The sequence below is a fragment of the Camelina sativa genome, chromosome 11 (genome assembly GCF_030686135.1).
Source record: "Camelina sativa cultivar CO46 ecotype springtype chromosome 11, ASM3068613v1".
Lineage (NCBI taxonomy): Eukaryota > Viridiplantae > Streptophyta > Magnoliopsida > Brassicales > Brassicaceae > Camelina > Camelina sativa.
Genome location: NC_141890.1, coordinates 1,472,992 through 1,499,627, shown reverse-complemented (window position 1 = coordinate 1,499,627; position 26,636 = coordinate 1,472,992). Strand labels below are relative to the sequence as shown.

The 26,636-nt window shown below is 36.2% G+C and overlaps 8 protein-coding genes and 2 long non-coding RNA genes across 11 annotated transcripts; 5 read left to right on the top strand and 5 right to left on the bottom strand.

Annotated features, from left to right (window-relative positions):
- Positions 1-7: 7 nt before the first annotated feature.
- Positions 8-451, top strand: LOC147933528 (uncharacterized). The gene is made up of 2 exons (XR_015571148.1): positions 8-145; positions 216-451. It is a non-coding gene; the product is annotated as an uncharacterized LOC147933528 (long non-coding RNA).
- Positions 452-1,228: 777 nt separating this feature from the next.
- On the bottom strand, positions 1,229-2,276 carry LOC104721026 (uncharacterized). Its single transcript, XR_756888.3, has 2 exons — positions 2,140-2,276; positions 1,229-1,663 (listed from the first exon to the last, which is right to left on the bottom strand). It is a non-coding gene; the product is annotated as an uncharacterized LOC104721026 (long non-coding RNA).
- A 352-nt stretch (positions 2,277-2,628) lies between these two features.
- Positions 2,629-4,896, top strand: LOC104721025 (indole-3-acetic acid-amido synthetase GH3.2). Its single transcript, XM_087471696.1, has 3 exons — positions 2,629-3,040; positions 3,175-3,276; positions 3,363-4,896. The coding sequence occupies exons 1-3, from the start codon at positions 2,718-2,720 to the stop codon at positions 4,747-4,749; spliced, it is 1,812 nt and encodes a 603-aa protein (XP_087327822.1). The 5' UTR covers positions 2,629-2,717; the 3' UTR covers positions 4,750-4,896.
- A 3,141-nt stretch (positions 4,897-8,037) lies between these two features.
- On the top strand, positions 8,038-10,170 carry LOC104721024 (cytochrome P450 81F3-like). The gene is made up of 2 exons (XM_010438931.3): positions 8,038-9,013; positions 9,367-10,170. The coding sequence occupies exons 1-2, from the start codon at positions 8,147-8,149 to the stop codon at positions 9,985-9,987; spliced, it is 1,488 nt and encodes a 495-aa protein (XP_010437233.1). The 5' UTR covers positions 8,038-8,146; the 3' UTR covers positions 9,988-10,170.
- Positions 10,171-11,107: 937 nt separating this feature from the next.
- On the bottom strand, positions 11,108-13,077 carry LOC104721023 (cytochrome P450 81F1). Its single transcript, XM_010438930.3, is given in 3 exon segments — positions 11,108-11,953; positions 11,956-12,025; positions 12,181-13,077. Coding segments are annotated over 3 exon segments (1,536 nt in total). The 3' UTR covers positions 11,108-11,384.
- A 1,273-nt stretch (positions 13,078-14,350) lies between these two features.
- Positions 14,351-16,467, top strand: LOC104721021 (glycosyltransferase family 92 protein At1g27200-like). The gene has a single exon (XM_010438929.3). The coding sequence runs from the start codon at positions 14,549-14,551 to the stop codon at positions 16,316-16,318; it is 1,770 nt and encodes a 589-aa protein (XP_010437231.2). The 5' UTR covers positions 14,351-14,548; the 3' UTR covers positions 16,319-16,467.
- Positions 16,468-16,508: 41 nt separating this feature from the next.
- LOC147933527 (agamous-like MADS-box protein AGL66) lies at positions 16,509-18,454 on the bottom strand. 2 transcript variants are annotated; one of them, XM_087471802.1, is made up of 8 exons: positions 18,102-18,447; positions 17,942-17,995; positions 17,731-17,746; positions 17,565-17,626; positions 17,400-17,442; positions 17,215-17,276; positions 17,016-17,115; positions 16,509-16,656 (listed from the first exon to the last, which is right to left on the bottom strand). In XM_087471802.1, exons 1-8 carry the CDS (start codon positions 18,284-18,286, stop codon positions 16,594-16,596), a joined length of 585 nt encoding a protein of 194 aa, XP_087327928.1. In that variant the 5' UTR covers positions 18,287-18,447; the 3' UTR covers positions 16,509-16,593. The 2 variants fall into 2 exon arrangements, with proteins under 2 accessions (XP_087327928.1, XP_087327929.1); XM_087471803.1 differs by lacking the exon at positions 17,731-17,746 and having other exon boundaries at positions 17,926-17,995; positions 18,102-18,454.
- A 348-nt stretch (positions 18,455-18,802) lies between these two features.
- LOC104721020 (uncharacterized) lies at positions 18,803-21,623 on the top strand. Its single transcript, XM_087474939.1, has 6 exons — positions 18,803-19,160; positions 19,376-19,819; positions 20,029-20,342; positions 20,451-20,504; positions 20,622-21,109; positions 21,186-21,623. The coding sequence occupies exons 1-6, from the start codon at positions 19,150-19,152 to the stop codon at positions 21,372-21,374; spliced, it is 1,500 nt and encodes a 499-aa protein (XP_087331065.1). The 5' UTR covers positions 18,803-19,149; the 3' UTR covers positions 21,375-21,623.
- Positions 21,624-21,965: 342 nt separating this feature from the next.
- LOC104721019 (uncharacterized) lies at positions 21,966-22,974 on the bottom strand. Its single transcript, XM_010438927.3, has 4 exons — positions 22,825-22,974; positions 22,592-22,706; positions 22,375-22,435; positions 21,966-22,268 (listed from the first exon to the last, which is right to left on the bottom strand). Exons 1-4 carry the CDS (start codon positions 22,853-22,855, stop codon positions 21,990-21,992), a joined length of 486 nt encoding a protein of 161 aa, XP_010437229.1. The 5' UTR covers positions 22,856-22,974; the 3' UTR covers positions 21,966-21,989.
- A 1,220-nt stretch (positions 22,975-24,194) lies between these two features.
- On the bottom strand, positions 24,195-25,510 carry LOC104721018 (lysine-rich arabinogalactan protein 18-like). Its single transcript, XM_010438926.2, has 2 exons — positions 24,688-25,510; positions 24,195-24,454 (listed from the first exon to the last, which is right to left on the bottom strand). The coding sequence occupies exons 1-2, from the start codon at positions 25,261-25,263 to the stop codon at positions 24,368-24,370; spliced, it is 663 nt and encodes a 220-aa protein (XP_010437228.1). The 5' UTR covers positions 25,264-25,510; the 3' UTR covers positions 24,195-24,367.
- Positions 25,511-26,636: the final 1,126 nt, after the last annotated feature.

Genomic DNA, 26,636 nt, shown 5'->3' with positions numbered 1-26,636 from the left:
ATATTTACAACGTAGTTCAATCTGCATTGTGGAATACCATTTATAATCGGGATGATTAAACTTTAGACCTTTGTAATTCTTGTTGGGCAGATGGAAGTAGAAGATTAAAAAGTCTCGAAACCAAATTTCAAAGGAGAATGGTGACGTAAGTGCTCTATAATTACCATTGTTATTTATATAGAACAAATAACAAATTTTCGTGAAAAAAATGACAGACAAAACCAAGGAATTTAATGGAGCAAGTTGGGGAGGGTACAGCACGAGCGACGATCATGAATTCAAATGAAACGTCCATACAGACCATTCTTTGCTTTTACGGTGCTGATATTTATAAAAGTTGGGTTGTCATTGTTTTATATTATTATGTTTTGCCTGTTAACTTCGATGAACACTTTAACAATGTTCTAGTAAAACAATTGCTTAAGCTATATAATTCTAAAATTAATTTAATTTATTTACCTTTTAGCTAAGATATATTGATCGCACCAATACTGTTTAAAATTAATGTTAAAGAGTATTAGCTTTTTCAAATCAATAATAGATTGAAGTTAGATGACTAAAAAATCTCAAGTTTGTAGTTGTTATATTTTAACTAAAAAAAATGCACACCGTTCACACTATAAAATAATTAACTACAATAACAATACTTAGTAAAAAAAATTAGCAGTCTAATTGGGACTGTGTTATATGTTTCTCTGTCTTTCACGGACCATTAACTTTTAGTTCATTGCAATTTTCTTTAAATTTTATTTTCAGATCATACACGTGAATCTGTACATCTTTTCATAGGATTTGAAATTCCGGATTCTCCTCCGTCCTAGGAGGTTGTATGTGTGATATTTATAACTAGAGTATTAAACAATTTTAACACTAAGTACGATGATATTATACTTATATATATATATGCTATAGATTGATATGTAAGACAAACTAGTAGAGAGATGATGAATGTGAACTGAACCAGCTGTTAATAATGGTGTATTAGGCTTGTAGTTAACAGTCAACTACAACATATATGTTTAATATTGAAAACAATAACACCATATAAAAATACTAATCAAAATCATAATCAGCGTGGTGTTTAGACGATTTGATATCTCTATAGAATAATAATATTCACACTAAATAACATATTTTTAAATATGTCATAGACTTGCCTCCAAAACTAACAACATTATCCCCTAACCTACAATTTATTCTACTAATTAAAGAAAAGCTTAAATCACAATTAGTTTTAAAGTCACTCCGTTATTAGCGTTATAAGCAAACCTTATAAGTATTTGACCGTCGTTATCGACGACCGAACAAAGAACGAGTCACAAGAAATAGAGCCACGTAAGTCCAGAACGACGCCTATGACCAATATAAGACAAAAACCAAAACATTGCCAAACGCTTACGTGGCAGAGACATGTGGGTCAAATAAGATGTTAAAATGGGTGACCCGGACCCGTTTAGGCCCTGTCCGTTTAGACCCTGCCCCTTTAATTGAATGCCCATTTAAACCCGTTTAAATTTGATACCCGTTTATCTAAAACCCGTTTTAATTACTTAGGCCCGTATATGCCCGTTAGGCCCGTTTACACTATATGTGTTTTTTTTTTTCTTTGAGAAGAGTGTTTCTCCTCCACCTCCTTCACGTCTTGGTGTTTCTCCTCCACCTCCTTCACCAAACCCAAATATGAAAAACACAACATTACACAAACCTGGATATCAAAAACTCAATAACCCACAAATCCAATTAAACAAACTAATTAACACAAAAAGGATTTGCTCATTTGCTCAAAGTAAAAGTCAGGAGGATTAATTAACAATATATGATCTCTATCTGGTAAAATAAGCATGAATCCAAAATCGTAAAAACAAAATTGGGACATCTTAGAGCTAGCGATTATCATTTAGGTGAAGAACGAAGCATTAACAAGTAATAAGAAGAGAGATTTTACAATGTTCTTATGTCTCATGTCTAAACCTGAAATAAGTTTATAGAAATCTACCAAATCGATAACTTCAATTGAAAAAAAAAAACTAATCGTGCTAGCTAGGTTTGGTTTTAGCATCGATCAATTCGAAATTTTGAACACGACCCACGAATTTAAGAATCGAACTGAGCAAAGATTTTGAAGACAATTGAACTAACCTTTCCGACTTCATACAACGACGGAGCCTTAAAACTGAACCCTAATCTAAAGTGACGAAGTTTCGGAGAAAAGAAGAAGATGAGAATGGAGAGACGACATCGTTTGGAAAAATAAATCAGGAGAAAAAATATTAAACGGGCTACCCGTTTAATATTCACCTGACCCGTTACGCCCGCGGGTTTAAACGGGTTAACCCGTTAAATACCCTTTTATTTTACAGTATTATTAAACGGGTCACGGGCCTAAATTCCTATAACAGGCCCGTTTATGCCCGCGGGCTTTGAGCCCATTTTAACATCTCGTATGTCTCCATAAACTGGCATTAGCTTATTTGTCGACTGTACCTTTTGTCCCCCGTCTCGGCTACAACCCTGTGACAAACAAAGATCAAGTCAAATATCTAACCAAAAATACTCTCGTCCACGTGGACATCGCTGACGTGGAACTCCCCCCTTCTATAAATACAGCCTTCCCTTCGCCGAGTTATACTCATCAAAACGAGTAAAGCATTTGCTAATATTAAACACAACACTTTGCTTTTTGAGAAAGAAAGAAAGAAAGAAACATTCGATCAATCATGGCTGTTGATTCGCCTCTTCAATCTCGGATGTCTTCACCTACGACCTCTGAGAAAGACGTCAAGGCTCTCAAGTTCATTGAGGAGATGACTCGGAACCCTGACTCCGTTCAAGAGAAGGTTCTTGGAGAGATACTAAGTCGTAACTCGGACACCGAATATCTCAAACGGTTCGGTCTTAACGGCTCCGTTGATCGGAAAACGTTTAAGAGCAAAGTTCCGGTGGTTACGTATGAAGATTTGAAGACGGAGATTCAACGTATATCCAATGGTGATCGTTCTCCGATCTTGTCTTCTCACCCCATCACCGAGTTTCTCACAAGGTATATTAAATTAGGTCAACTTTATCAGTAATTTACATCAGCATAATACAAAAAAAAAAAAAAAAAAAAAAAAAAAAAAAAAAAAAACAATTATAGTTGACCCGTAATTTCTAATTTTGTACGTATATGCGCAGCTCTGGGACATCTGCTGGTGAGAGGAAATTAATGCCGACTATTGAAGAAGACTTAGACCGACGTCAGCTTTTATACAGTCTTCTCATGCCCGTCATGAATCTGTTAGTATAAATACTTTTTAAACATCTTTTTTCCTGTATAATTTGTAACTATTTTATTAAATTAACCAAAAATGTTTTGACGACAGCTATGTGCCGGGACTAGACAAAGGCAAAGGCTTATACTTCTTGTTTGTGAAGTCGGAGTCTAAGACGTCTGGTGGGTTACCGGCTCGTCCGGTTCTCACGAGTTACTACAAAAGCGACCACTTCAAGAGACGACCGTACGACCCGTACAATGTCTACACTAGTCCTAACGAAGCCATCCTCTGCCCCGACTCGTCTCAAAGCATGTATGCTCAAATGCTTTGTGGTCTCTTAATGCGCCACGATGTTCTCCGCCTCGGTGCGGTCTTTGCTTCCGGTCTCCTCCGTGCCATAAGCTTCCTCCAGAACAATTGGAAGGAGCTTGCTCGGGATATCTCAACCGGAACCCTAAGTTCAAGAATCTTTGATCCTGCCATTAAAAACCGCATGTCAAAGATTTTGACAAAACCTGATCAAGAACTTGCTGAGTTTTTGACAGAGGTCTGTTCACAAGAGAACTGGGAAGGGATAATCACAAAGATATGGCCTAACACGAAGTACCTCGATGTAATTGTTACTGGAGCGATGGCTCAGTATATCCCGACGTTGGAGTACTATAGCGGCGGGTTACCGATGGCTTGCACGATGTATGCTTCTTCCGAAAGTTACTTCGGGATTAACCTAAAGCCGATGTGTAAACCCTCGGAGGTTTCTTACACAATCATGCCCAACATGGCATACTTCGAATTCCTCCCACATAATCACGATGGAGATGGAGCAGCAGAAGCATCATTAGAAGAAACCTCACTTGTGGAGTTAGCTGACGTTGAGGTAGGCAAAGAGTATGAACTCGTGATCACTACTTATGCAGGGCTTTGCCGTTACAGAGTAGGTGACATTCTCCGTGTCACGGGGTTCCACAATTCCGCTCCACAATTCAAATTCATACGAAGAAAGAATGTTTTGCTAAGCATCGAGTCCGATAAAACCGACGAGGCTGAGTTGCAGAAGGCAGTGGAGAATGCGTCGAGGTTGTTTGCAGAGCAAGGAACACGCGTGATCGAGTACACGAGCTACGCAGAAACGAAGACTATACCGGGTCATTACGTAATCTACTGGGAGCTACTTTGTAGAGACCAAACCAATGCTCTTCCAAGCGACGACGTCATGGCGAAGTGCTGTTTGGAGATGGAGGAATCCCTAAACTCGGTTTATAGACAAAGCAGAGTCGCTGATAAATCGATTGGTCCGTTGGAGATACGTGTGGTGCAGAACGGTACCTTTGAGGAGCTCATGGACTATGCCATCTCGAGAGGTGCATCGATTAATCAGTATAAGGTCCCTAGGTGCGTAAGATTCACACCGATCATGGAACTGCTTGACTCTAGAGTTGTGTCTACTCATTTCAGCCCTTCGTTGCCGCATTGGTCACCTGAACGACGTCGTTAGATGAAAGTGTTAAAAAACCTATGCTGTACGCAGTTCTAGAATATAAAGCTCTGTTTCTGATTCCAAGACTCGTTTAGATTACCTATTATGCTGTTCTGTTTAGGGTTCTTGAATCGTATAATAAATTTGAAGAAACGTACTGATGTTTTTTTCCTCTCTTTTGTCGGAAATTTGGAATCAGCTAATTAATTGCTTAATTAGTGTGTAGATCTCACATAATTGGCGAGATTATTTTCTGCTATAGTCCAAAAACTCATCGTAGTTTACAATGAATAACCATGTCAACATAAATATCTTCATCGTAGTTTCACGCTCTGCTCTTTTTCACACTCTGAAATAATTGGCTGATTCGAATAATCGACGAAATATTTCACTCTCAATAGTAATACCAACAAACACTCAAAAAAAAAAAAAAAATTAGTTGATTAAAAAATAATTGCGGCGAATTTGCGGAAATTCAACGAAACCCAAAATGTTGTATTGGAAGCTTAAAGTAGGTTCGGTCAAGCAACCAGCCCATTTCAAGTTGAAGCCCAATCTTAACTAGACTAAAGTTTTAAATGGGAATTTCAGGGTCCAAACTTGATAACTTGAAATGTTATAACTTATTTTGATTTCGGATACTTATTTTGGTAAAAACAAAAGGTTTTCAGCAAACTAGCCTTTCAATTAATTACTAAGACAAAAGTCGTTGTTTTTTTTTTTTTTTACTTTACTAAATGAAACTTGCAGTTGACAAAAAAAAAATAAAAAAAAATAAATAAATGAAACTTGCAAATTGCGTTGAATACTATCGAGATTTAGTAATGATTCAGGACAAAAGGTCTAGTGTGAGTAGTCGGAATAGATTATTTTTATACACAACGGGTATTTATACATTAGAATATGTCAATTTGCCCATTACTATTGCAAAATGTTTGTAGTAGATATATACATTCTTTTATAATTACTTCCACACCCGATGCGTGGATTTATTTGATATATTTTGATAAAAAAATTATATATAATTGATTACGGTGATAAAATATTATTTTATAAAAAAATTAAATTAGTACTAACGAAAAAAAATTCAGATACACAATACTTTAAAATATAAAAATCAGCTGTGTTATAAAATCAAATCTGATAAAAAAAATCATAAATTTAATTTGACGTCCATGAGAGGCAAATCAAACTGATGACCTCATATATCCTAAACCATTTTCTTTGACCACCAGAAAAACGATTCTGGTTAAGATTACAAAAATTTCTAACTATAACCGATGGTTAATAAACCTTAACCGTGACAACTGTAACCCTGGTCATACATGTATATAGCTAATAAAATATGTGTGTTTGTCGTCCATCTTTCTTCTTTAAACCTCAAAATTTGACTCAAACATCAAATTAAGGTCTTGCGATGTCAATCCTTCTTTCTTAGACCCAAAAATAAAAAATTAATGAAAGAATATCAACTCATCTATAAAATCATACACAAAAATATGTTTTACACCTCATAAGAAATAAAAAGCACAAATGTAGATAAATAAGATAATTTATATTTTTTATCAATATTTATAATATTTTAAACTTTTAAAAGGTTTCGAAATATACAATTTTGAACCTTTTAAAAGTTTTAAATATTTATAATATTTTAAACTTTTAAAATTTAAAACTTATAATATTTAAAAACTTTTTAAAAAGCTAAGAACTTTTAAAAGTTTCAATATTTATAATATTTAAACTTTTAAATTTTTTAAATATTATAATATTTTTTTGAAACTGTTTAAAGTTTTAATTTGATCAAATAAAAAACCAGATCAAACCAAATAAAACTTTTAAACTTGGACGTCTGATAAATCATGATTTCCTGTTCATTCGTTGTTGGAAGCATATTAATCTTATTTATATTGGTTCTGAACTATTGTCTAAAAAAATTTTAGCCGATGTGGGATATTGTGCTTAGTTCTTTGATTTCTATAAATTTAAAATTTTCCTTTTTCTAAAAAAATATGTAAATTTAAAAAATGTTAATGAATGATATGTCCAATCATAATAGGTTGTTTAAAATAATTTTTAATATAGAAAATTCTGGAAATTGTATAAAATGTTAATAAGTGATATGTTAAATTTCTATTGGTTGTTTAAAATCCTATGTGGATGATCTTAGGAACTTATAACTCCTACTTTAATAGCATAGATTTAATTTAACAGTCAAATTTTTAACGTGTAGATAATGATAAACCTAATATTTTTTTCCATATATTTATTCTTTCACCAACCGAATGTTAAAAATCATGGTGAATTTTCTGATTGATTCAATGTTATATACTTTTTGGAGTTACCATGCAGTGATTGTCGACTGGTGACTTGTATATTATCATCGAATGTTCCAAAAAGATTAAATAATACGATGACAGTACCATAATTTAAATCAACAGTCAAAAATTTCTCCACTAACTTCCAAGTGGACTCATATGTAAATGTAATAATAATTTTTTTGTTGTTGAAAGCTACTAAGCATTTTGTTATCTATATACACATTCGTAGAGTGGGAACACTTGCAATTAGTGTAGATGAAACGTTTTAAAAAGAAAGGAATTAAAATTTAAAAGCGAGATCTGCCGTTGGGAATACGATAATTATACATTTAGGTGCCGTTAGGTACTTAGGTAGTAGCATAATATGAAGATTCTGAAAAGGATAAAAATAATTTAGAGGCTTGTAATTGTAACATGTAAAAAACCTGATTTAAAATGATGATTAAACTAACTGACATAAAAAATTAATAAACGAGTAACTTATTTAAAAACTGAACCGCACACGCGAAACTTGGTCCCTCTCCAATTCCGTGAAGTTCTTAACCACAGTTCAAGACTTCAAGTGACCCTTTTCAAGCATATATATCAAGACTTATGTGTGCAGTGTGCTTACTCGCACTTGGTCGAGAGCATAAAAACAAGGTAAAAAAATAGATTTTGAACATGTGAAATCTCAACGTGATCTCTGCTTTTTTAAACGTAACTAAAACTGGTATTTCTTCTTTACTCGTTCCATAATTCTTAATTCAAGATATTGTCTTGATTAATTCATGGTTGTCAGCTTTGTGTCAATTTTGACTTACATGACGATCGTTTCGAGCATTTCGAGTAACAAAACAACATTATCCTCTGAAAACTTCATGCTCACACTCACAATAATAAAATATATATCGTGGAAAAGTAAAAATACTTGTTTATATATATAATTGCTAATATGATAATTAATTTCTCACACTCACAATAAATAAATTAAATATCGTGGAAAAGGTTAAAATACTTGTTTATATATAAATTGCTAGGGTCCCTAATTGCTAATATGATCATTTCCTCGACGCCATTACTACTAAACTCCTTACAGAAAAAAAGGAAGGTCAAGGATGTTTTACTACTACGTGATCCCTTTAGCTATCTTTCTCTTGGCTTACAAATTCTTCTTCACCTCCAAAACGAAATGTTTCAACCTCCCTCCTTCTCCGCCTTACTCTCTGCCAATCCTCGGCCACCACCGCCTCCTCAAACCACCGGTCCACCGTCTCTTCCAACGTCTATCCAAAACCCACGGCCCAATCTTCTCCCTCAAATTCGGCTCCCGTAGCGCCGTCGTGATCTCCTCCTCCTCACTCGTAACAGAATGCTTCACAGGCCAAAACGACATCATTCTATCAAACCGACCTTGTTTCCTAACCGCTAAATACGTCGCTTACAACTACACAACGGTCGGAACCGCTCCTTACGGCGACCACTGGCGTAACCTCCGCCGCATTTGCTCCCTCGAAATCCTCTCCTCGAACCGTCTCACCAACTTCCTCCACATCCGCAAAGACGAAATCCGACGCATGCTCACGAGGCTCTCACGTGACGTCAACAAAGATATCGAGCTCGAGCCGCTCTTGTCTGATCTAACGTTCAATAACATCGTGAGGATGGTTACAGGGAAGAGATACTACGGAGACGAAGTCCATAACGAGGAAGAAGCGAATGTTTTCAAGAAACTCGTCGCCGATATCAACGACAGTAGCGGAGCGAGGCATCCCGGAGATTACTTGCCCTTCATGAAGATATTCGGAGGGAGCTTTGAGAAGAAAGTGAAAGCTGTTGCGAAAGGCATGGATGAGATCTTGCAGCGTCTCCTTGAAGAGTGCAAGAGAGATAAAGACGGTAACACAATGGTTAATCACTTGCTCTCGCTGCAACAGCATGAGCAAGACTATTACACTGACGTCACTATCAAAGGCCTAATGCTGGTAACGAATCGCTAACACACTCATATATGTGTTTATGCTAATTAATTAATGTTGACAGATTTGTTAGCTAGGTTTCATTCAGTTTTTTTTTTTTTTTTTTTTTCATTCACAAATATAGAAACTGGTAGTTATTGTATACTTTGGATTTGAAGTTTTTAGCAAAATATATCTTAATTAATCTAAACGACTATATTAGTTAAGTTTAGGTACAGCTTTAGCGTGGTTTAGAGTTTAATTGAATACATTAATCGAATAGGTTTATTTCACTATATATGTTCGATTTTTTTAGGCGTAGTATTTAAAATCCGTTACACAGAATTGGGACTATGCGTTGCTAATTATGGAAGAAACAGGGCATGATGATCGCCGGAACAGACACCTCCGCCGTGACGTTGGAATGGGCGATGTCGAGTTTGCTAAACCATCCAGAGTCGTTAGAAAAAGCAAAACTAGAGATTGACGAGAAAATCGGACAAGAACGTTTGATCGACGAACCAGACATTGCGGAACTGCCTTACCTCCAAAACGTAGTGTCGGAAACATTCCGGCTATACCCGACGGCGCCGCTTCTGGTACCAAGATCGCCGATGGAGGATATCAAAGTAGGAGGATACGACTTGCCACGTGGCACGATGGTGATGGTGAACGCGTGGGCTATACACAGAGATCCAAGTCTTTGGAACGAGCCGGAGGAGTTTAAACCGGAGAGGTTTGACGGCGGAGAAGAAGACGTTCATAAGCTGATGCCGTTTGGGAATGGACGGAGATCGTGTCCCGGCGCCGCATTAGGGCAGAGGATCGTGACATTGGCGTTAGGTTCGTTGATTCAGTGCTTTGACTGGGAAAAAGTCAACGGCGAAGAGATTGATATGACGGAGACTCCTGGGATGGCGATGCGTAAGAAAGTGCCATTACGGGCTTTGTGTCGATCTCGGCCCATTATGAATAACCTTCAGGCCCATTTACGGGCTTAGTTTTTTAGTTGTCAAACATTTTTTTGTTTCTCGTTATCTATTTTCCACGCTGCAAAGTGCAAACTTGTTTACAGATGTGAGATTTTTGGCTGCGTTTGTCAGTTTGTGTACCAAGGCTGTGTGTGTGTGTAATTCAAACTAAAACATAATTAGACAATAATAAATACTAAATAGTTTGGTTAAGTTTTGTTTTTGATTCGTAATTGAGATTAGTTAGATATATTTTTAAAAAAATCAAAGAATATAATCTTAAATTAGTTTTTCTTTTTGGATTCGGTTTGATTTTGGTATCAAAACCATTATTGTAATGTATAGGTAACTTTTCAAATGTTGATGCCCATTGTTGTCCACTCCACTAACTGGGAAATACAATTCGAAAATATTAAATAATAGTTAAAGATAAAACTAAACTATTAGTAAATTAGTGGATCGGAGCACAAAGATGGAAAATAAGGAAGAGGACGAAAATTTAGGAACAATTAATTATCCTGGCTAGACGTCAGAAATTCACCATTTACTTAGTAGTAATGAACTAAGGAATAAGGATCTTAGTAAACTAAACATACTCTGGAAGTTTCCCCTCCTGGTATGTATGTCTATATATATATATATATTCTTCCCATTTTTTTATTGTCTCAAATTTTGGTCTTCTTTAAAATATGAAGAAGAAAAAAAAGAAGGAAGAAGAAAAAAAAGAAGGAATGATCCTTCTTTTCCTAGTCAGCTTTAAAAGAAAAGATAGCTGTCACTAAAAAGAAGAAAGGGACAGAGGTCGACATTATTGACATTATTGAGAATTGATAGTGGAAGAGTACTGAAAGCTACAGACGAGAAACGTGATCGAGAACGGACTGATACAGATAAAACAAATAAACATGCAACCGAGAAAATTGTAAGTTTCTATACACGTGTTACGAAAAAATAAAATTGTAACACATGGATCTTAAAGTATAGAAAAACTTAGACGACCAAAAAAAAAAACTATAAATTTTTTTTTATATGTAAAAATATTATTAAAAACAAACGCATTTTTTATTGGAACATATAATATTATTACTTGAGGACAAAAACAGATAAAACAAATTAACATGCAATCGACAAAATTGTAAGCTTACACGTGTTAGGAAAAAAGGAATTTGTAGCACATGGATCTTACATTATACATGAATGTTACAAAATAAACTAAAACCCGTTATTTATTGGAACATAAGATATTTGGTTTGATATCATATTTGGTAAGTACTACTGTATAAAAGAAAGTTTTTTTTTTTTTTTTTTTTTTTTTTTTTTTACTTTGCTTTGGCGAAATCATCAACCTTGGTCAGAACTTCACATTATTATTTGTTGGCAATTGGTTTATCGTCGCATAGATGATAGAACTGCCGTCAAACTCTGATTTAAGAAGTTGCCTCAACAACAAGTTTAGAAATAATTGGTCGAGGTCGGATCATAGCTCGTATTGGCTTAAGATTTCGCATCACAATCCCACGAGATTCCTCCATATCCACCTTTTCACCATTCACAGTCTCCCAATCGAAGCATTGGACCATTGCTCCTACTGTCCACATCACAGTCTTCAGCCCGAGTCCAGCCCCAGGACACAATCTCCGACCGTTCCCAAACGGCATCAGAGTTTGAACACTGTCAACGGATCCATCAATTTTGATTTTGTTCCCATTAAATCTTTCAGGATAAAACTCTTCTGGATTGTGCCAGAGCTCCGGGTCTCTGTGTATGGCCCATGCGTTGACCAAGACTGTTGTGCCACCTGGTATGTCATATCCACCGGCTTTAATGTCCTTGGAAGCTTCCCTACCGAGCAAGACCGGAGACACCGGGTTTAACCGGAATGTCTCAGACACAATATTTTGAAGGTAAGGGAGGTCGGAGATGTCTTCTTCGTCAATGACACGGTCTTGTCCGATCTTTTCATCTATCTCCGCCCTTGTTTGTTCAACACGTTCCGATGGTTCAACAAGTTTGCCATAACCCATCCGATCGTAACTGAAGTAGTATCTGATCCAGGGATTATCATAGCCTGCATGCAGTTGATTCATGAAAAGGATGGTATAGTTAACTAAGTTAAATTATGTTACGTATAATATAAAGGTTATGTAACCAATTATAATCACTTAGCTTAGAGAAATATAATGAATAACTAGTATAAGTAAATTTTATATAATTACGTATTACCATCATTAACCCTTTAATGGTTACGTCGTTGTAATACTCAGGGTCTTGATCCTGCAAAGACATCAAGTGATTAATCATACTATTTCCTTCCCTGTCTTTCCGACACTCGTCGAGGAGACGCTGCAAAGTCTTGTCTACTGATTTGCCGATACGTTTCACCTGCTTCTCGTACTTGCTCCCCAAGAATCTCAAGAAGGGCAAATAATTGCTAGGGTTATTAGCAGCGCTGTTTTCGAAAATATCTATGATGAGATTCTTGAATATCTCCGCCTCTTCCTTGTCCTGAACATCATCGCCGTAGTATCTTTTCCCCGTCACCATCCTCACGATATTGTTGAGTGCTAAATCCGACAAGGGTGGTTCGAGTTCAACCTTCTTGAAAGAATCGAGTTTACCGTTGGTGGTGTGGTCACGTGCGAGTCTTTTGAGCATCCGACGGAGCTCGTCTCTCCTGATATCTAGGAAGCTTGCGAGGCGGTGAGAGGAGAGGATCTCCACGGAGCTGATGCGCCGGAGGTTTCTCCAATGTTCGTTGTAGGGGGAGGTTCCGATGGTGGTGTGATTGTAAGCAATGTATTTGTTAGTCATGGAAAGAGGCCGGTTTGACAAAATTATATCGTTTGAGCCGCTGAAACATTCCTTAACTAGAGGGTAAGACGATATAACGACGACACGACGATAGCCGAAGCGTAGGGTGAATATGGGACCGTACTTTTTGGTGTAGCCATGAAAGAAACGGTGGAGGAGTGGTTTTGTTATGAGATAGAGATGTCCGACAACAGGGAGACCCGGAGGACCAGGTGGAATGTTGTAACGTTGCCTTTTAGAACTAAAATTGTATGCTAGGTAAAGTAATGGGAAGATGACAATCATCAGGAGAAAGTAAAACTGAAACATCTTTCTTTTGCGTCTCTTTCTTCTATGTTTTTTCTTGATTGTGGTGAGATAGAATCTTAGCTTATATAACAGAGGCCGAAGGGTTTAATAGTCAATACAAATACGAAAGGTTAATTCGACTTTCATTTTCATAATGTGGGATCAAATATGTGCGGAAGACACGACAAACAAAAAAATTACAAAAGATGTGGGTCAAGAAATTAGCTCCACCACCTCTGTCGTATATATGCCTTAAAAAAAAGCATAGACTGCTTTTGCGACAAAACATTATTCCTTAATCTTAATTATATTATGACAAAATTAGGTAAAGAGTCTATGTATTTAAAAAACCATACATGTTTAATTCGTGCATGTGAGGCTATCTCCATCAATGTAACTTTATCTTTTAACCTCTACATAAACGAAAGATTCGTCGTTCAATATTGTATTATATTATGATAGTGGCGTGCTTTTATTTCACTAAAGTTAACTATATATTAATCGAATTTATGGGAAACAGGAGTTTATGAGATTAAAAATTAAGGATAATATTCGCGAATCGTAGTAATCATATCTTCAACTTTTTTTTTTTGGTAAAATCATGTCACCATTGATTTCGATGGCTCCTAGTTCTTTTATGTTTAGCTCATTATAGGACTAGGACCACCCAGGGTAGATTTTTTTTTTTGGTATATATTTCAAATCAGAGTTCTAATCAATAATGCTAGATTTCTTATCATTCTGATTGTTTTCCAATTTAGCCATGCAAAAACCCTAAATATATGGTTTATAAATGCGTCTCTTGTCTTAGTCATGTATACGGTGAGGAACCGATGCACGATTTTCCGGTTCATGTCCAAATCCAGTGATTGAACTACATGTACTTGCACGTATGTGAGCATAGTTCGGCCCTTAAAACCATGCATGTTACAAGTTATTTCTACCACAGGAATTGTGAAAAAAGGATGGAATTATAATTGAACCGGCTCTAAATATACGAAGATCCGGTTAAATAAAAGACCCAAACCGCATAAGTCCGATTAGAGATCAACAATCATGTGTATTGTGTACTATTATTGCGTGAAGAATAAACAGCTAGACTCATGTATCTTGTATTGTACATTCGTATATCCTTATATATGCAAATTCATAGATTATGCTGCGTTTGTGTAACCAAAAGACAACGTGTGTACGTGCGGATAAATTGTAAAAGCTATGTTTAGCAATAGAAACCACAAACAGAAGCCTTTTTATCCGTCTCTTTAAATCTTCAGATTTTGTAATTTCTGTTATTGAGTTCATTAAAATCATTATTTTCCTGCTATTTTCATGGCTTTAGAATTTTTCTTTCTTCATCCAATCTTTTTGGTAATTGAATTTATGTTTCTGGAACTCAAAAACAGTAAATATTTTTTTAAAATAATAGTAATAATTTTATTGATGGATTTTTTAATTTGGCTACAAAACAAGTCTGTTGGATACGTAATCGACAATGACGCTATCCTTGAAGACTTGTTCTTCTCCTCGATCAACACCAAAATCAATCGCCGGAGCCGGATCAGACGACGCTGCTGCTTCTCAATTCTTCCATCACAAAACGAGTTACAGAGCACACACAACCACACTCTTCTTCATCCTCGTTCCTCTTTCTCTCTTTGGTTTGTTCTCTCTACATTGTTCCCCAAACACGATTTATCGAGCTACCTTCTTTGTCACGGCACTCCCTGCTAAATCAAGAATCGTCAGTTACGTGACAAACACTCAAGATTCAAACCCATATCAATCTAACGGTTCTCGTAGGATCAGAGCTGACGCTGTTCTTTGGCCAGGATGGGACATTCTTGTGATCGTTTCACCGGAGGAGAAAGTTATGCCACCGCAGCTTCCAGGGGAGAACTACACATGTTTTTACCCTAACGGCGAGAAAGCCACGGCGAGGTTCGTCGCGACACTCCCTTTCACGAACCGTACAACATTCAGATGCGGTCTTCCCGGTATATACCGCCACCACCATCCGATTCCTACTCCGGTCCTTGCCTCTTCGAAAACGTTCGAGCTCTCGCCGGAAACACGTTGGCCTGATCTCCCTCTATGGAACTTCGTCATTTTCGAAGCCATATCAACGGAAAATGACGTCGTTCTCTTCGTCAAAGGGCCGAATCGTGGATTAGGGTCCAACAAACCGCCGGAGTCGTTTCGTTGTGTGTTCGGTGAGGAATCTGATACCGCCATTAGAACCCCCGTGACGAGCTCTGTTCAAGAGGTGTTCCGATGTTCGTTTCCTAACAAACCGATCGACACGCCGGTCAAAGTCTACCTCGAGGCGGTGGCGACCGATAAGGAAGAGACAAAGACCGTACCCTCTGTTGCGTACTTTAGCCCTAAGCGCACGTTAACAGAACCACGTAAGAAATCGCTACTGCGCGCGACGACGATGGTGTACAATGTAGCGAAGTATCTGAGAGAGTGGGTGATGTATCACGCGGCGATCGGAATACAAAGATTCATCATATACGATAACGGTAGCGACGACGAGTTAAACGACGTCGTTGAGGTTCTCAAGAGTGAAAAGTATGACGTCACCATAGTTTTATGGATCTGGCCCAAGACGCAAGAGGCTGGGTTCTCCCACGCGGCGGTGTACGGAAGCGACACGTCCACATGGATGATATACCTTGATGTGGACGAGTTTCTCTTCTCTCCGTCTTGGGATAATAAATCACAGCCGTCGGATCAGATGATTAGGTCTCTTCTACCGTCCGATCATGAGAGCATAATCGGACAAGTGTCGTTTAAATCGCACGAGTTCGGGCCGTCGAATCAGACGAAGCATCCACGTGGAGGTGTGACGCAAGGTTACACGTGTCGGCGAGAGGAAGATCAACGGCACAAGTCGATCGTGCTGCTGAGCGCGGTTGAGCATTCGCTGTACACGGCGATCCACCATTTCGGTTTAAAGGGAGAGTACGAATGGCGCGTGGCGGACACGGAGGAGGGAGTGGTGAACCATTACAAGTACCAGGCGTGGCAGGAGTTCAAGGCCAAGTTTAAACGGCGTGTGTCGGCCTACGTGGTGGATTGGACCAGAGTCTCTAATCCTAAGTCGAGAGATAGAACTCCTGGGTTGGGCTTTAGGCCCATTGAACCGGAAGGATGGGGCCAGAGGTTCTGCGAAGTCAAAGACCTGAGGTTGAAGAGGTTAACCAGAAAATGGTTCGGACACCCGGTTAAAGACGGTTATAAAATGGCATGGCAGAGATGAAACAATTTATAAATTAGAGTACGGATGGGTTATTGTGTTAATAGCATAGTTGTTTTGGTTGGTGACAGATTTTTTTCTTCTGTTTTTGTAAACTGGATTTGAATTTTTGGTTAGGTGAAAGCATGGAAAATTGGAAACTTAACTTTAAAGATGCAAGATTTTTTTTTTTTTGTCGGCTAAAGATGCAAGATTTTGGATACAAATGATATCAAAATTATTTTATTTAGCTTAAAATCCACAATAAAATTCCATTGTACATAACAATTTTAATTTATTTATTCCACTGACGAGAGCTCCAAGCCAGTATCAGCGTGTTTAGGTTTAGATTCCAATTCTTTCTGAAATGAAAATAGAATTTAGTGATAAGCAAATAATCAATTATAAATAGAAATAATTAAATAATACTCTTTTATTATATATCCTTTATTAAAAAAAAAAAAAAAAAAAAACACGAACATGCTATTAAACTAACTTATATTTTCTGTAAGATACTAATGCTAAGATGCTAGCAATTTAGTTTTTAGTAAATGAATAAAATTTACGTTTTAACTAGTTATGTGTAAAGTTATATAACATGAGAATTTCGTTTTATCGTGAAACCCTATAAACCATATACACATACTGTATGTTATCAAAATACTCGTTGTTGTTCTTTCACTGTAATTTCCAAAAGGAACTATTATTTATATAAATTTACCTTCCGAGATTGCACTTTAGTCAGCGTCGTCTCGAGTAGTTCCACTCGATCTTTGAGTTCAGCTAGTGATTCCCACTGATTCGGACTTTTCAAATAACGTCTTTAAAATAAAAACACATTATTCATGTATACCATATATATATATATATATATATATTGTTCTGCTAGTATAAGAATATCTATAAAATTAGATACTTACCCCAGTTCCCGTTCCACTTCAGCCAATTTGATATGGCATTTATCGATTTCATCTTCGATTTTCTAATTTTTGGAAAACTGAATGGTTAGATAAACAACAGAAAAGGCTATGCAGAGAGTAATTTAACAATTTTATAGACATAAATATTTCCAAATCAGGAGAAGAAAATTTATCTATCCACATGCCTTTTGTTGAATTTGATAACGAACCCCATCGTCACGAATTTCTCTGCACATAATTTTTTTTTTTTTTTTTTAAACTTAAACTAAACTACAATATATTTATAAGAAGCAAATTAACAATGGCATAATTTATACGATTTGAACTTTGAAATGTTGAAATTTATTAACCTCAAGTTCGGTCCGCTACGCATCGAGTCCTTACGCATCTGATCGATAAGCTTTTTTATAGCCTAGATTGCCCATAACAATGAAAAAAAAAGAAAGAAGAATTGATTTACCATAAAGAAACAAAAGTAAACTATCTAAAAATCATCACGTTTGATTTTTACCGTACATCAGTATCTGAGAGCCTGTTAGTGTATACGAACAGATGGACCGACCAGTGACAATATGAGGAAGTCATGCATATGTGTAAATCAAAGAAAAAGTAAGTCTATTAGTTTATGCTCTTAGATGGATAAACAAGTTTGCCCCAAAAAGAAAAGGATGGATTAACACATTTGATCCCAAAATAGAAGATGCATTTAACACAATATTGAATTCACCTTGCGATTATATATGTAGGCTGAGATATATACTTTTCTATAATATCTTCGATGCTATAATCATTAACAATAACGATGAAAATGATATCAGATTACTGACCAAAAGAACAATTTAATAGCAATATATGATGAAACAATAAAGTATTGGGAATTAGAATACCTTAGCTTGGCATCAAAGATGAAGAGTTTACCCGAAGGAGAGAAAAAAAGGAGACCAACGGCGACATCGCATAGAAGTGAGAGTTCATAAGCTTTCTTTAGAAGCCCATTTTTCCTTTTCGCAAATGCTATGTTTCTTTGTTGTCTATCTTCTATTTTCATAATCTGTATTTTTACTCTACCCATTTTTTTTGTCTTCCTTTCACAATGTTTGTTTTTCACTTAAGGTCTCAAACCTCAACATTCCTTAATTGCGTTTATATAGTTGTATCTACTTGTAGATTTTCCATTAAATCGCCATTTACGAATTTTTATTACAATTGATTAATTAAAAAAAATCATCAACACATGAAATTTCTAAGCTCATATTTTTTTTCACCACATGTCATAAATGGTTTAGGGGTGATTGGTTAATAATACTTAATACACAATTGGAGATTTTTTTATGTTATATAATTTGATTGTACATGTGTTAACTATATCATTATATTATTTGGATTATGTATTACTTTAAAATTAATGTATGAATGGTAAATATCAATTTATAAAAGAAAAGATCCTTATTTAAATTAGAAAATATATATTAAAATTAAAGAATTAATTAATATGATATCCTATAATAAATTATAGATAAAATTTGTTTCCATACACATTATATCATAAGATACATATAAGGTATGTGTAATAAAAAAATCTATCTTCGAACCATGAGATGAATCAAAAATATGTTTTTGCATTAATTTTTTCAGTTTAAAAACAAAAAAAAGGAAAAACATTTTGGGTCAAATAAACAGAAATAAATCTCGTGTGGACCCCCCAACCACCTCTTGTAATAAGATTATAAAGAATAGGATAGACAGTAAAGTGTGTCTTTCTCTTTCTCTCTCTCTCTCTCTTATTTTTTTTACTCAATAATAAAAAAAAAGCTTCGACCACAGAACGATAATGGTGGCTATGAGATCTCCGTCTTTTTTTCTCCGTCGTGTTTCTCACCGCCGATTATAAAATCATTCTTTCTACTGGCATCTCCTTGCGGGACATGGAAATCTATGTCGATTAGGTGTTTCTTTCGTAAATGTTTTGCTTTTAGGGTTTTCGGTTTTTGTTGTTTTGCATCTGTGATTTTGATCTCAAGTTTTGAAATTTCGATTAGGGTTTTGTGTCAATTCAACGCCTTTTGAGTTTTATCTGATGAAAAATTGTTGAGATATTTTTTGCTCAATTTCAAGTTTTAATCTTTATGGAGAAAAGTGATGGTTTCGGAATTTTTTGTAGGGTTTATGTAAGAAGAAATAAAAAGGGTATGGAGGTGAAGGAATCGAAGGTAGATATGGATAAGGCGGAGGAGATAGTGGCATTATCCAAAGATATGCCTTGTACTAGTAACTATGAGGACCATAGTTTTCATACTTCTGATGAAGATCATCTCACTGAGGATCCTTGTGCTGTTGCTGTTGGTGTTGCTGCTAGTGATGATAGTGGTGATGCTTCTATTAGAAAAGAGGTGGCAGATGAAGACGATGTTGATGTATTGGGATGCTATGATGATGACGATGAGGTTGAAGCCTCGGGATGCTATGATGATGGGACTGATGATGGGTATTCTTCGAGCTCGTTTAGTGGTACTGATTCTGAGCATGAAGGTGATGAAACTTCTTTGAATGATCAAGAAGCTGATTCTATCATTTGTAATGATACTTCTCTTCCACTCTGGGTTAGGTAAGCAGCTCCTTCATTGGTTTGGTTGCTATTACTAATAATTGAACATGATCAGTTCCATCTTTGTGTTACTTGTTTCTGAAAGGACTGAAATTTCTAGGAGTTACTTTACTACAACTTAGCTGCGTCTCTGATTTATCTCTTTTTAAGGAAGTCTGGATGAGATTTGGTCTATATCGTGAATGGTAATGCGGTAATTATTATGGCAGAAAGAGGAAGTTGACTGATCATTGGAGGAGGTTTGTACAGCCTATAATGTGGCGTTGCAAATGGATTGAACTTAAAATCAAAGAGTTTCAGAACCAAGCACAAAAGTACGACAAAGAACTGGAAGAATCTTTCCAAGCCAAGAAACTGGAGTTAGAAAATCACAAATCAGAGGAAATTGGTGTAAAGGCATTGCCTTCTCTTCCATGTTATACTCAGAAAACCCGACTCAGGAAGAGGAAAAAGAGAAAGCTAGTTGAAGAGACCTCAGATGTTCCAGCCTATGCATCAAACCATAACCTCTTCTCTTATTACGGTATGGAACAAGTTTTGGGTTCTTGCTTTTTCTGGTTGTGTTTAATGCTCATCTGCCATTACTTGTCTAATTCCTTTTTTTTTGGTTCTGTTTATGATCCTTTTATAGATTGCCGGAAGTCTTTGCCCGATATTGCTCTTAATGACAACTCCCGCAACATAGGTATGTTGTTCTGAATCTCAACTTTGGTATGATATTAATAGTTCTGAAAACTTTGAATCTTACGAAATCCTTTTTTGTGTGTGTGTGTCTGTGTGTCTGTGTGTCATGAATCATCAGATAAACGGAGTAAGAGCGCCAAGGATGAGACACTTTTCTCTGAAGAGACACCACCTCTCGAGTTTCGAGAAGGGGATGCATACTTGGAACAGATACTTTTGAAGATTGAAGCAGCAAAGTCAGAAGCCCGTAACTTGAAGAACCGAGTAGACAAGGTTGTGAGTGAAAACCCCAGTAGGTTCTCTCCGGCTAACACAGTGAATCTACTTGGATCTGCTGATGTAATCACCACCACCTCAGAACAACAAAAGCCCCTGTTGGTTATCAAAACAGAAGATGAGAAATCGATCATATCTGAAGAAAAGCCAGTGAAATCTGCTTCAGTTTCATCTCATCACGACACACCTGAAGACGACGAAACAACAGATATATTGCTCTCTGAAATCTTAGCATCAAAACGAAGAGAAGGGAAAGCGACTGTTCCTGATAAGAAGCTACAGAAGCCGGAACAAACTTCAGTTGAGGAAGGTCCATCAAATTCAAGACCTGTAAGTTTCCGCAAACTCGGTGGAACTTTGCAAAACCCTTTCAGTCTCATTCATATGCCTTTTTAACGTAATACAGGTAAGGAAAAGAATTCCCCGCAATCTTGATGGGGTGACGAAGGAAGAGACTAACCCAAAGAGAAATCGAGTTCCAAAAGAGAAGCCAAAGTCTAATGTGACGGTGGCTTCTAGGTTTAAGCTTCCCAACAGGAAGAGAAAGCGAGGTAAACGAAGGTCAGGCTCTGCTGGATTACGAAGAAGATCCTAAGATAAGGTTTGGAACATTTCAAGAAACAAATCGGATCTTGTGTTAAAAAGGTAAAGTGTGTTCATTCTAAGTTATATCCTTAAGCCTCTTAAAGTACAGAGAGATATATAGAGTGGCTATCTTTTGATTCTTCATGTAAACAATTTATTCAAACTGCATGAAGTTTTATGTATTTGTGACTTAAACTAAAATCAACTTTTGAACTTTGCTTCGAAAATTATATATATAATATAGTGTAGATATTTCTGACATCATCATCTACAATTTTATCTTACCAACCATGTTTTAAATATTGTCGGTGGGCTTAATCCAAAAGTTAACGTTTTACTGTTTTGTTTTCGGTTCAAGACAAAGTAGGTTCGTTTTCTTACAAAAAGAAATTAAAATTTACAACCTAAATTTTTACCAAATAAACTCTACATTTCGAAGCCTAAATCTACAAATTTAACATTTAAACCAATCATGCACTATACTATTTAGTATTTTTGCACTATTTCCTAAAATCATAAATGATAATATCTTCGTTAATATGTTCTCCATTGCTATTTTCCGGTGATGAGATCTTGTTCTAGAAAAAAAAAGAGAAGAGAATTAAGAATGCAAACTTTAAAACGTTTATTTCAAATACATTCTTCTTGAGAGTTTGGCAGAGACAATGGCTAAAATGGTGACCGTAGGGACGAATATAACATCAGGTATGAGTTTGATTAATTTCAACTGAGGAACATTCTCTCCTGCTCTCTTAGCTGCCATAGCCGCCGGTGGAGATACTATTCCGGTGAGCAGAGTTACGTCATCGAGTTTACTCGGCTTCACGCTCTTTGACATGAACTCTATGAACACTTTTTTCTTCTCTTCTTCGTCTTTCGCTTCCTTCCACCGCGTGAAACAAGCCTTGTTTTATATCATCATCATTTAAAACTGTGTTAAATATTTTAGAGAAAACAATATTAAGGTTCTTTGTGTGATTTTCATAGATTGAAAGGGAGAGGGGACTCACCTTTATTTGGTCCGGGGTCGGGAAATCGAAGTGTCTGCCTGGCAAAGCCGAGTTGAAGTTGCTGTACTCATCAGCAGATCAAAATTAGTTATGTTATGACTTATAAGAGCCACTTAAGACTTATTCCGGAGTTTGTAACGATTTTTTCTAAAAACTGACCCATTATTTGGACAAAAAGTATGTGACTAGAAAGTTGAGATTTTATGAGTATCCTTACTTAAAGATGTCTAAAACAGCAACGTGGAAATCGTCGAAGTTGTTGATAGCTTTTTGGGTGAATTGTTTGTAGAGTGAACCCATTACCATATTCATCATCTGCGTCGGTGGTACCCCTATACGTCAACATATCGAAATCGAATTAGAAAAAGAATACGACGAAAGCGGTATTATTGTTAGGTTAAAGAATACAAATTAAGTCGTCAATTGTTTAGGTTAAAGAATTGCAAAAACCTTTTCCGAGAAATCCCATTGAACCACCCATATTGTCTAGAAGTTAGTCTTTGGAAAAGAAAGAAAATGCTATGTATATATTTGTATTGATATGTAGAATCATAGGCTTGGTTTGGTGGGTTTTGGATCTTTGCAAAGCCAAGAATATCGAAAATTTTACACAAGACATTGGTTTAAGTATAACTTGTGTGCTTAACTTAAGTTGACAAAATCTTAGCCTTTGATTTATGCATCTCTTTTTGGATTTTAGTCCAGTATATATTTAGATCACTTTTTAGTTTTGTATTGATTAGCTGTCAGAACTATTAGAAAACCTTAGTAATCTGAAAATTAAGCTTTTGTTTAGATTCCACAAAAGCTTCCAACCGTGTAATGAAATGTATCCCATGGCTAGCTTTTGTTCTTTGTAGAGTCATTTCTTGACAATGGAGTAAGGTTCTCTTTTCATTAAAGCACGGAGAATGACTTGTCCTCCTTACCCTACTACTCTCTTTCGATGAGTGTCCTGAGTGTCCTTTTAGGTGTCACTCTTGCTATTGGTAAATAGTCTCTTCTCTGTTTTTTTCTTTTTGGTAGTATAGTAACATTCTATGATTTTTTTTTTTTTGAAATAAACTTGATTAAAGGGGCTTAGAAGATAATCTTATTTTTTATTTTAAAGATGATTAAAAACATTCTAGTGTGTAATCAAAATTTCTAATATTAGATGATGATTCTTGTAAATTGTATGGCTAAACGGTAACTCTCTATATTCCTTCTCTTCTCCCTGCTCTTTTGCTTACCACTTTCTATGGAATTGTTATTTTTTCAAATCTAGCTAGTTCTCTAAGAAAGAAGACAAAAATATGAATCTAGCTATTTGAAAGGTACAATAGGAAAACATTGTATTATATAATTGGATCCATAACATGTCCAGTAATAAATTTTAGACAGTTCATTTATATAACAACTTGGCCACTTGAGTTAAATTACGTAACAGGTATGGATCCAATTAATATTACCAACTTCACCTTAAAAAAAAAAACTAAGATCCAACTAAGTAGCTGACACTTTCATTTTCGCATAAATTATATTTGTAGTAGCTGACACTAACACATTAACATACTCAAGTGTAACATACCATATACACTATACAGTATTAGTAGCGACATAACATAGTACATTGTTTATTACATACACGTCCATAACACTAACATTTAGCAGTAGTGGTATATTTATATTCACTAAGAAAAACATTATTTAGAGTAGATGTGCATATTAAATTGAGTGTGTCATTTTCAATAAAGAACTTGGACCCATCACTAAAGACTGGTCTGCTAAAAGAAAAGAACAAGCAATGGTGTTGTAGTAATAGTATTACTATTCATCACTGACAGATATAAATTTCTTATTATTTCCATAATAAATTAAAATAAAAGTAATACAAACTGTATAATCAATTAAATAATACTCTCAATACCACAAATTCGTAAAAGAAACAGACAATGGTAGGGTCCAAAAGGATAAAAACTAAAAAAATTTAGGGGTGAAAAGATAAATAATTTTAGAATGCCATGACGAGAACGGCCCACGCGGTTGCAACCGCTCCCACCGCTACATTCCTCAATGCCCTTGTGCTCTCTGCTCCGCTCTGCATTATTAATTCAATTGTCCACTTTAATATTGTTCGAATATTATAAAGTTTTCAAAATATTTGTTTCCTAATGAAAACTGAATTCGATAAATATCTCTATAATTGTTGATTTAGATATCCTAATACTGATAAGTTTATAACATTTAGCCCATAATCTTAGTTTCTGGTAACAAAGACCAAACAACTTATAGCGGTAGATAAATCAACAATGTTAATTTACGGCAATGTACCTGATCATCGGCAGACGTGGAAGGACCGGGAGAAAATGCGTCGGAGTTAGGTCCGGGAGCTCCCGCCGGTGGTGCAGGAGGACCGAGAAGTTCTGGAGCCGGAGCAGGTGCGTTTTGGTGCTTTTTAGACTTCTTGGCAGTCTTCTTGTGCTTGCTTGGAGCAGGAGCCGGTACATCAGCAGCTACTGGAGCAGCTACCGGAGCCGGAGGAGAATCAGCCACTGGAGCGGCTACCGGGGCTGGAGGAGAATCAGCTACTGGTGCTGGAACGGGTGGAGAGCTCACCGGAGAAGAAGCTTTTGGTGCAGGAGCCGGAGGAGAGCTCTCGGGAACAGGTGTCGGTGGCGGAGATGAGCTTACGGGAGCAGGAGATTTCGGTGCTTCGACTGGTAAAGAAGACGGAGTTTTAGCCGGAGCAGCCGTGGGAGAAGTAACGGCGGGGGATTTAGTAGGGGAAGTAGTAGGAGCAGAAGGAGTGGTGGGAGATTTGGTCGGAGATGAGATCGGAGATTGGCCACCGACGCCGACGAAGGCAATGCAGATCAATGTAACTGTTAGGACGAAACTGCGATCCATATTTATTTTATTTTTGTTAAATTTGGATCCGAAAAAAAAAAAAAGTCTCGTAAGAAACGATCTTAGAGAGAGTTTGAAGTGAAGATGTAATGTACTGATGATGAATTTAACTCAAGCGTGTTGTTTGATGTAAGAGAAGTGAGTTTTTATATATATAGACGATGTGAAGAGATCTGGACCGTTGGATCAAGAAAAGGACCACATACAGATGTAGCCGTTGAGGAACAGAACACAATATCTTGTATCTAATAATAATGTAGGGCTCAATAGCTTTATTTATTTTGACATGGTAGCTCTTTTTTTCCTTTTCCAATTAGATAAATTTAAATGTTCTTGGCATTTTTTTTTCTGTTTTTTATGCCATAAATTTATTCGTTTGGAGCATGTGTTTTGTTTAACGTAGTGCAGTTACATATATATGATCGGATAAAAAAACTAATCTATAGTAATTTTAACGTTAGACTCAATTTGTCATCATAATAATAGGCTTTGAAATTGATTTACCAATATCGCTCACACGTTTATCATTGTCTAATATTTATGATATCTTTATTAGAGAGTAGTACTGTATCACGGTATAGAAATTTCCAGCTACTAAATTGTCGGCCTTTATAAAGAAAAAACTACTGAATTTGTCGGGAAATATAAGTAGTTTAGGAAATAACCAAAAAAAAAAAGGCACGTTACAATTGAGATAAGATTTTTGGGTACATTGGATTACTCATTATGTGGAGGGGATCACTAATTCACTACGGATGTAATGATTATGACTTTGAAGGATTAATAATGAAAATAGTTAAACTCGAGTTCAAAGTAATAACATAATGCAATCCAAATAAGACAACGAGAAAGAGATGAAAATGAAAACGTAAACAAAAAGTGTCTTTGGTCGGAAGTTAGAAGTAGAGAGACAGCTGGTTGATTGATTTTGCCACTTTGGATTGGTGCCCACACGGATTTTACTTTAGCTGTTTAAGACTTAGCGCAATTATTGGCCCTTTCGTTAATATAAAATTGTTTTTGCTCGTTTAGTCTCTGTGATTATATTCATAATTACGACTTAGTTTGTTGCCACCGTCACCGTGACTGATATAAGTTCTAATTTCTAAACCTCCACCCACACTCTTATCGAATTTTTATATCCGAGTCGAGATGGAATCAAAATCCTCGAGCCAATGAAGAAATGTATTGCTTATGACTTATGAGCTAAGATTTTTGATTTCTTTGTTGCTTCTCACTTTTGTTCTATCTTTCTTTAAATGGCTCTATATAGAATATGAAAAAGTATTCACAACGTTGTCTTATAGTTTTCTATTTTATTTTCCCGGACTAGGAAGAAAACAAGACACGTTTCGGTCTAGATATTCTTAAAA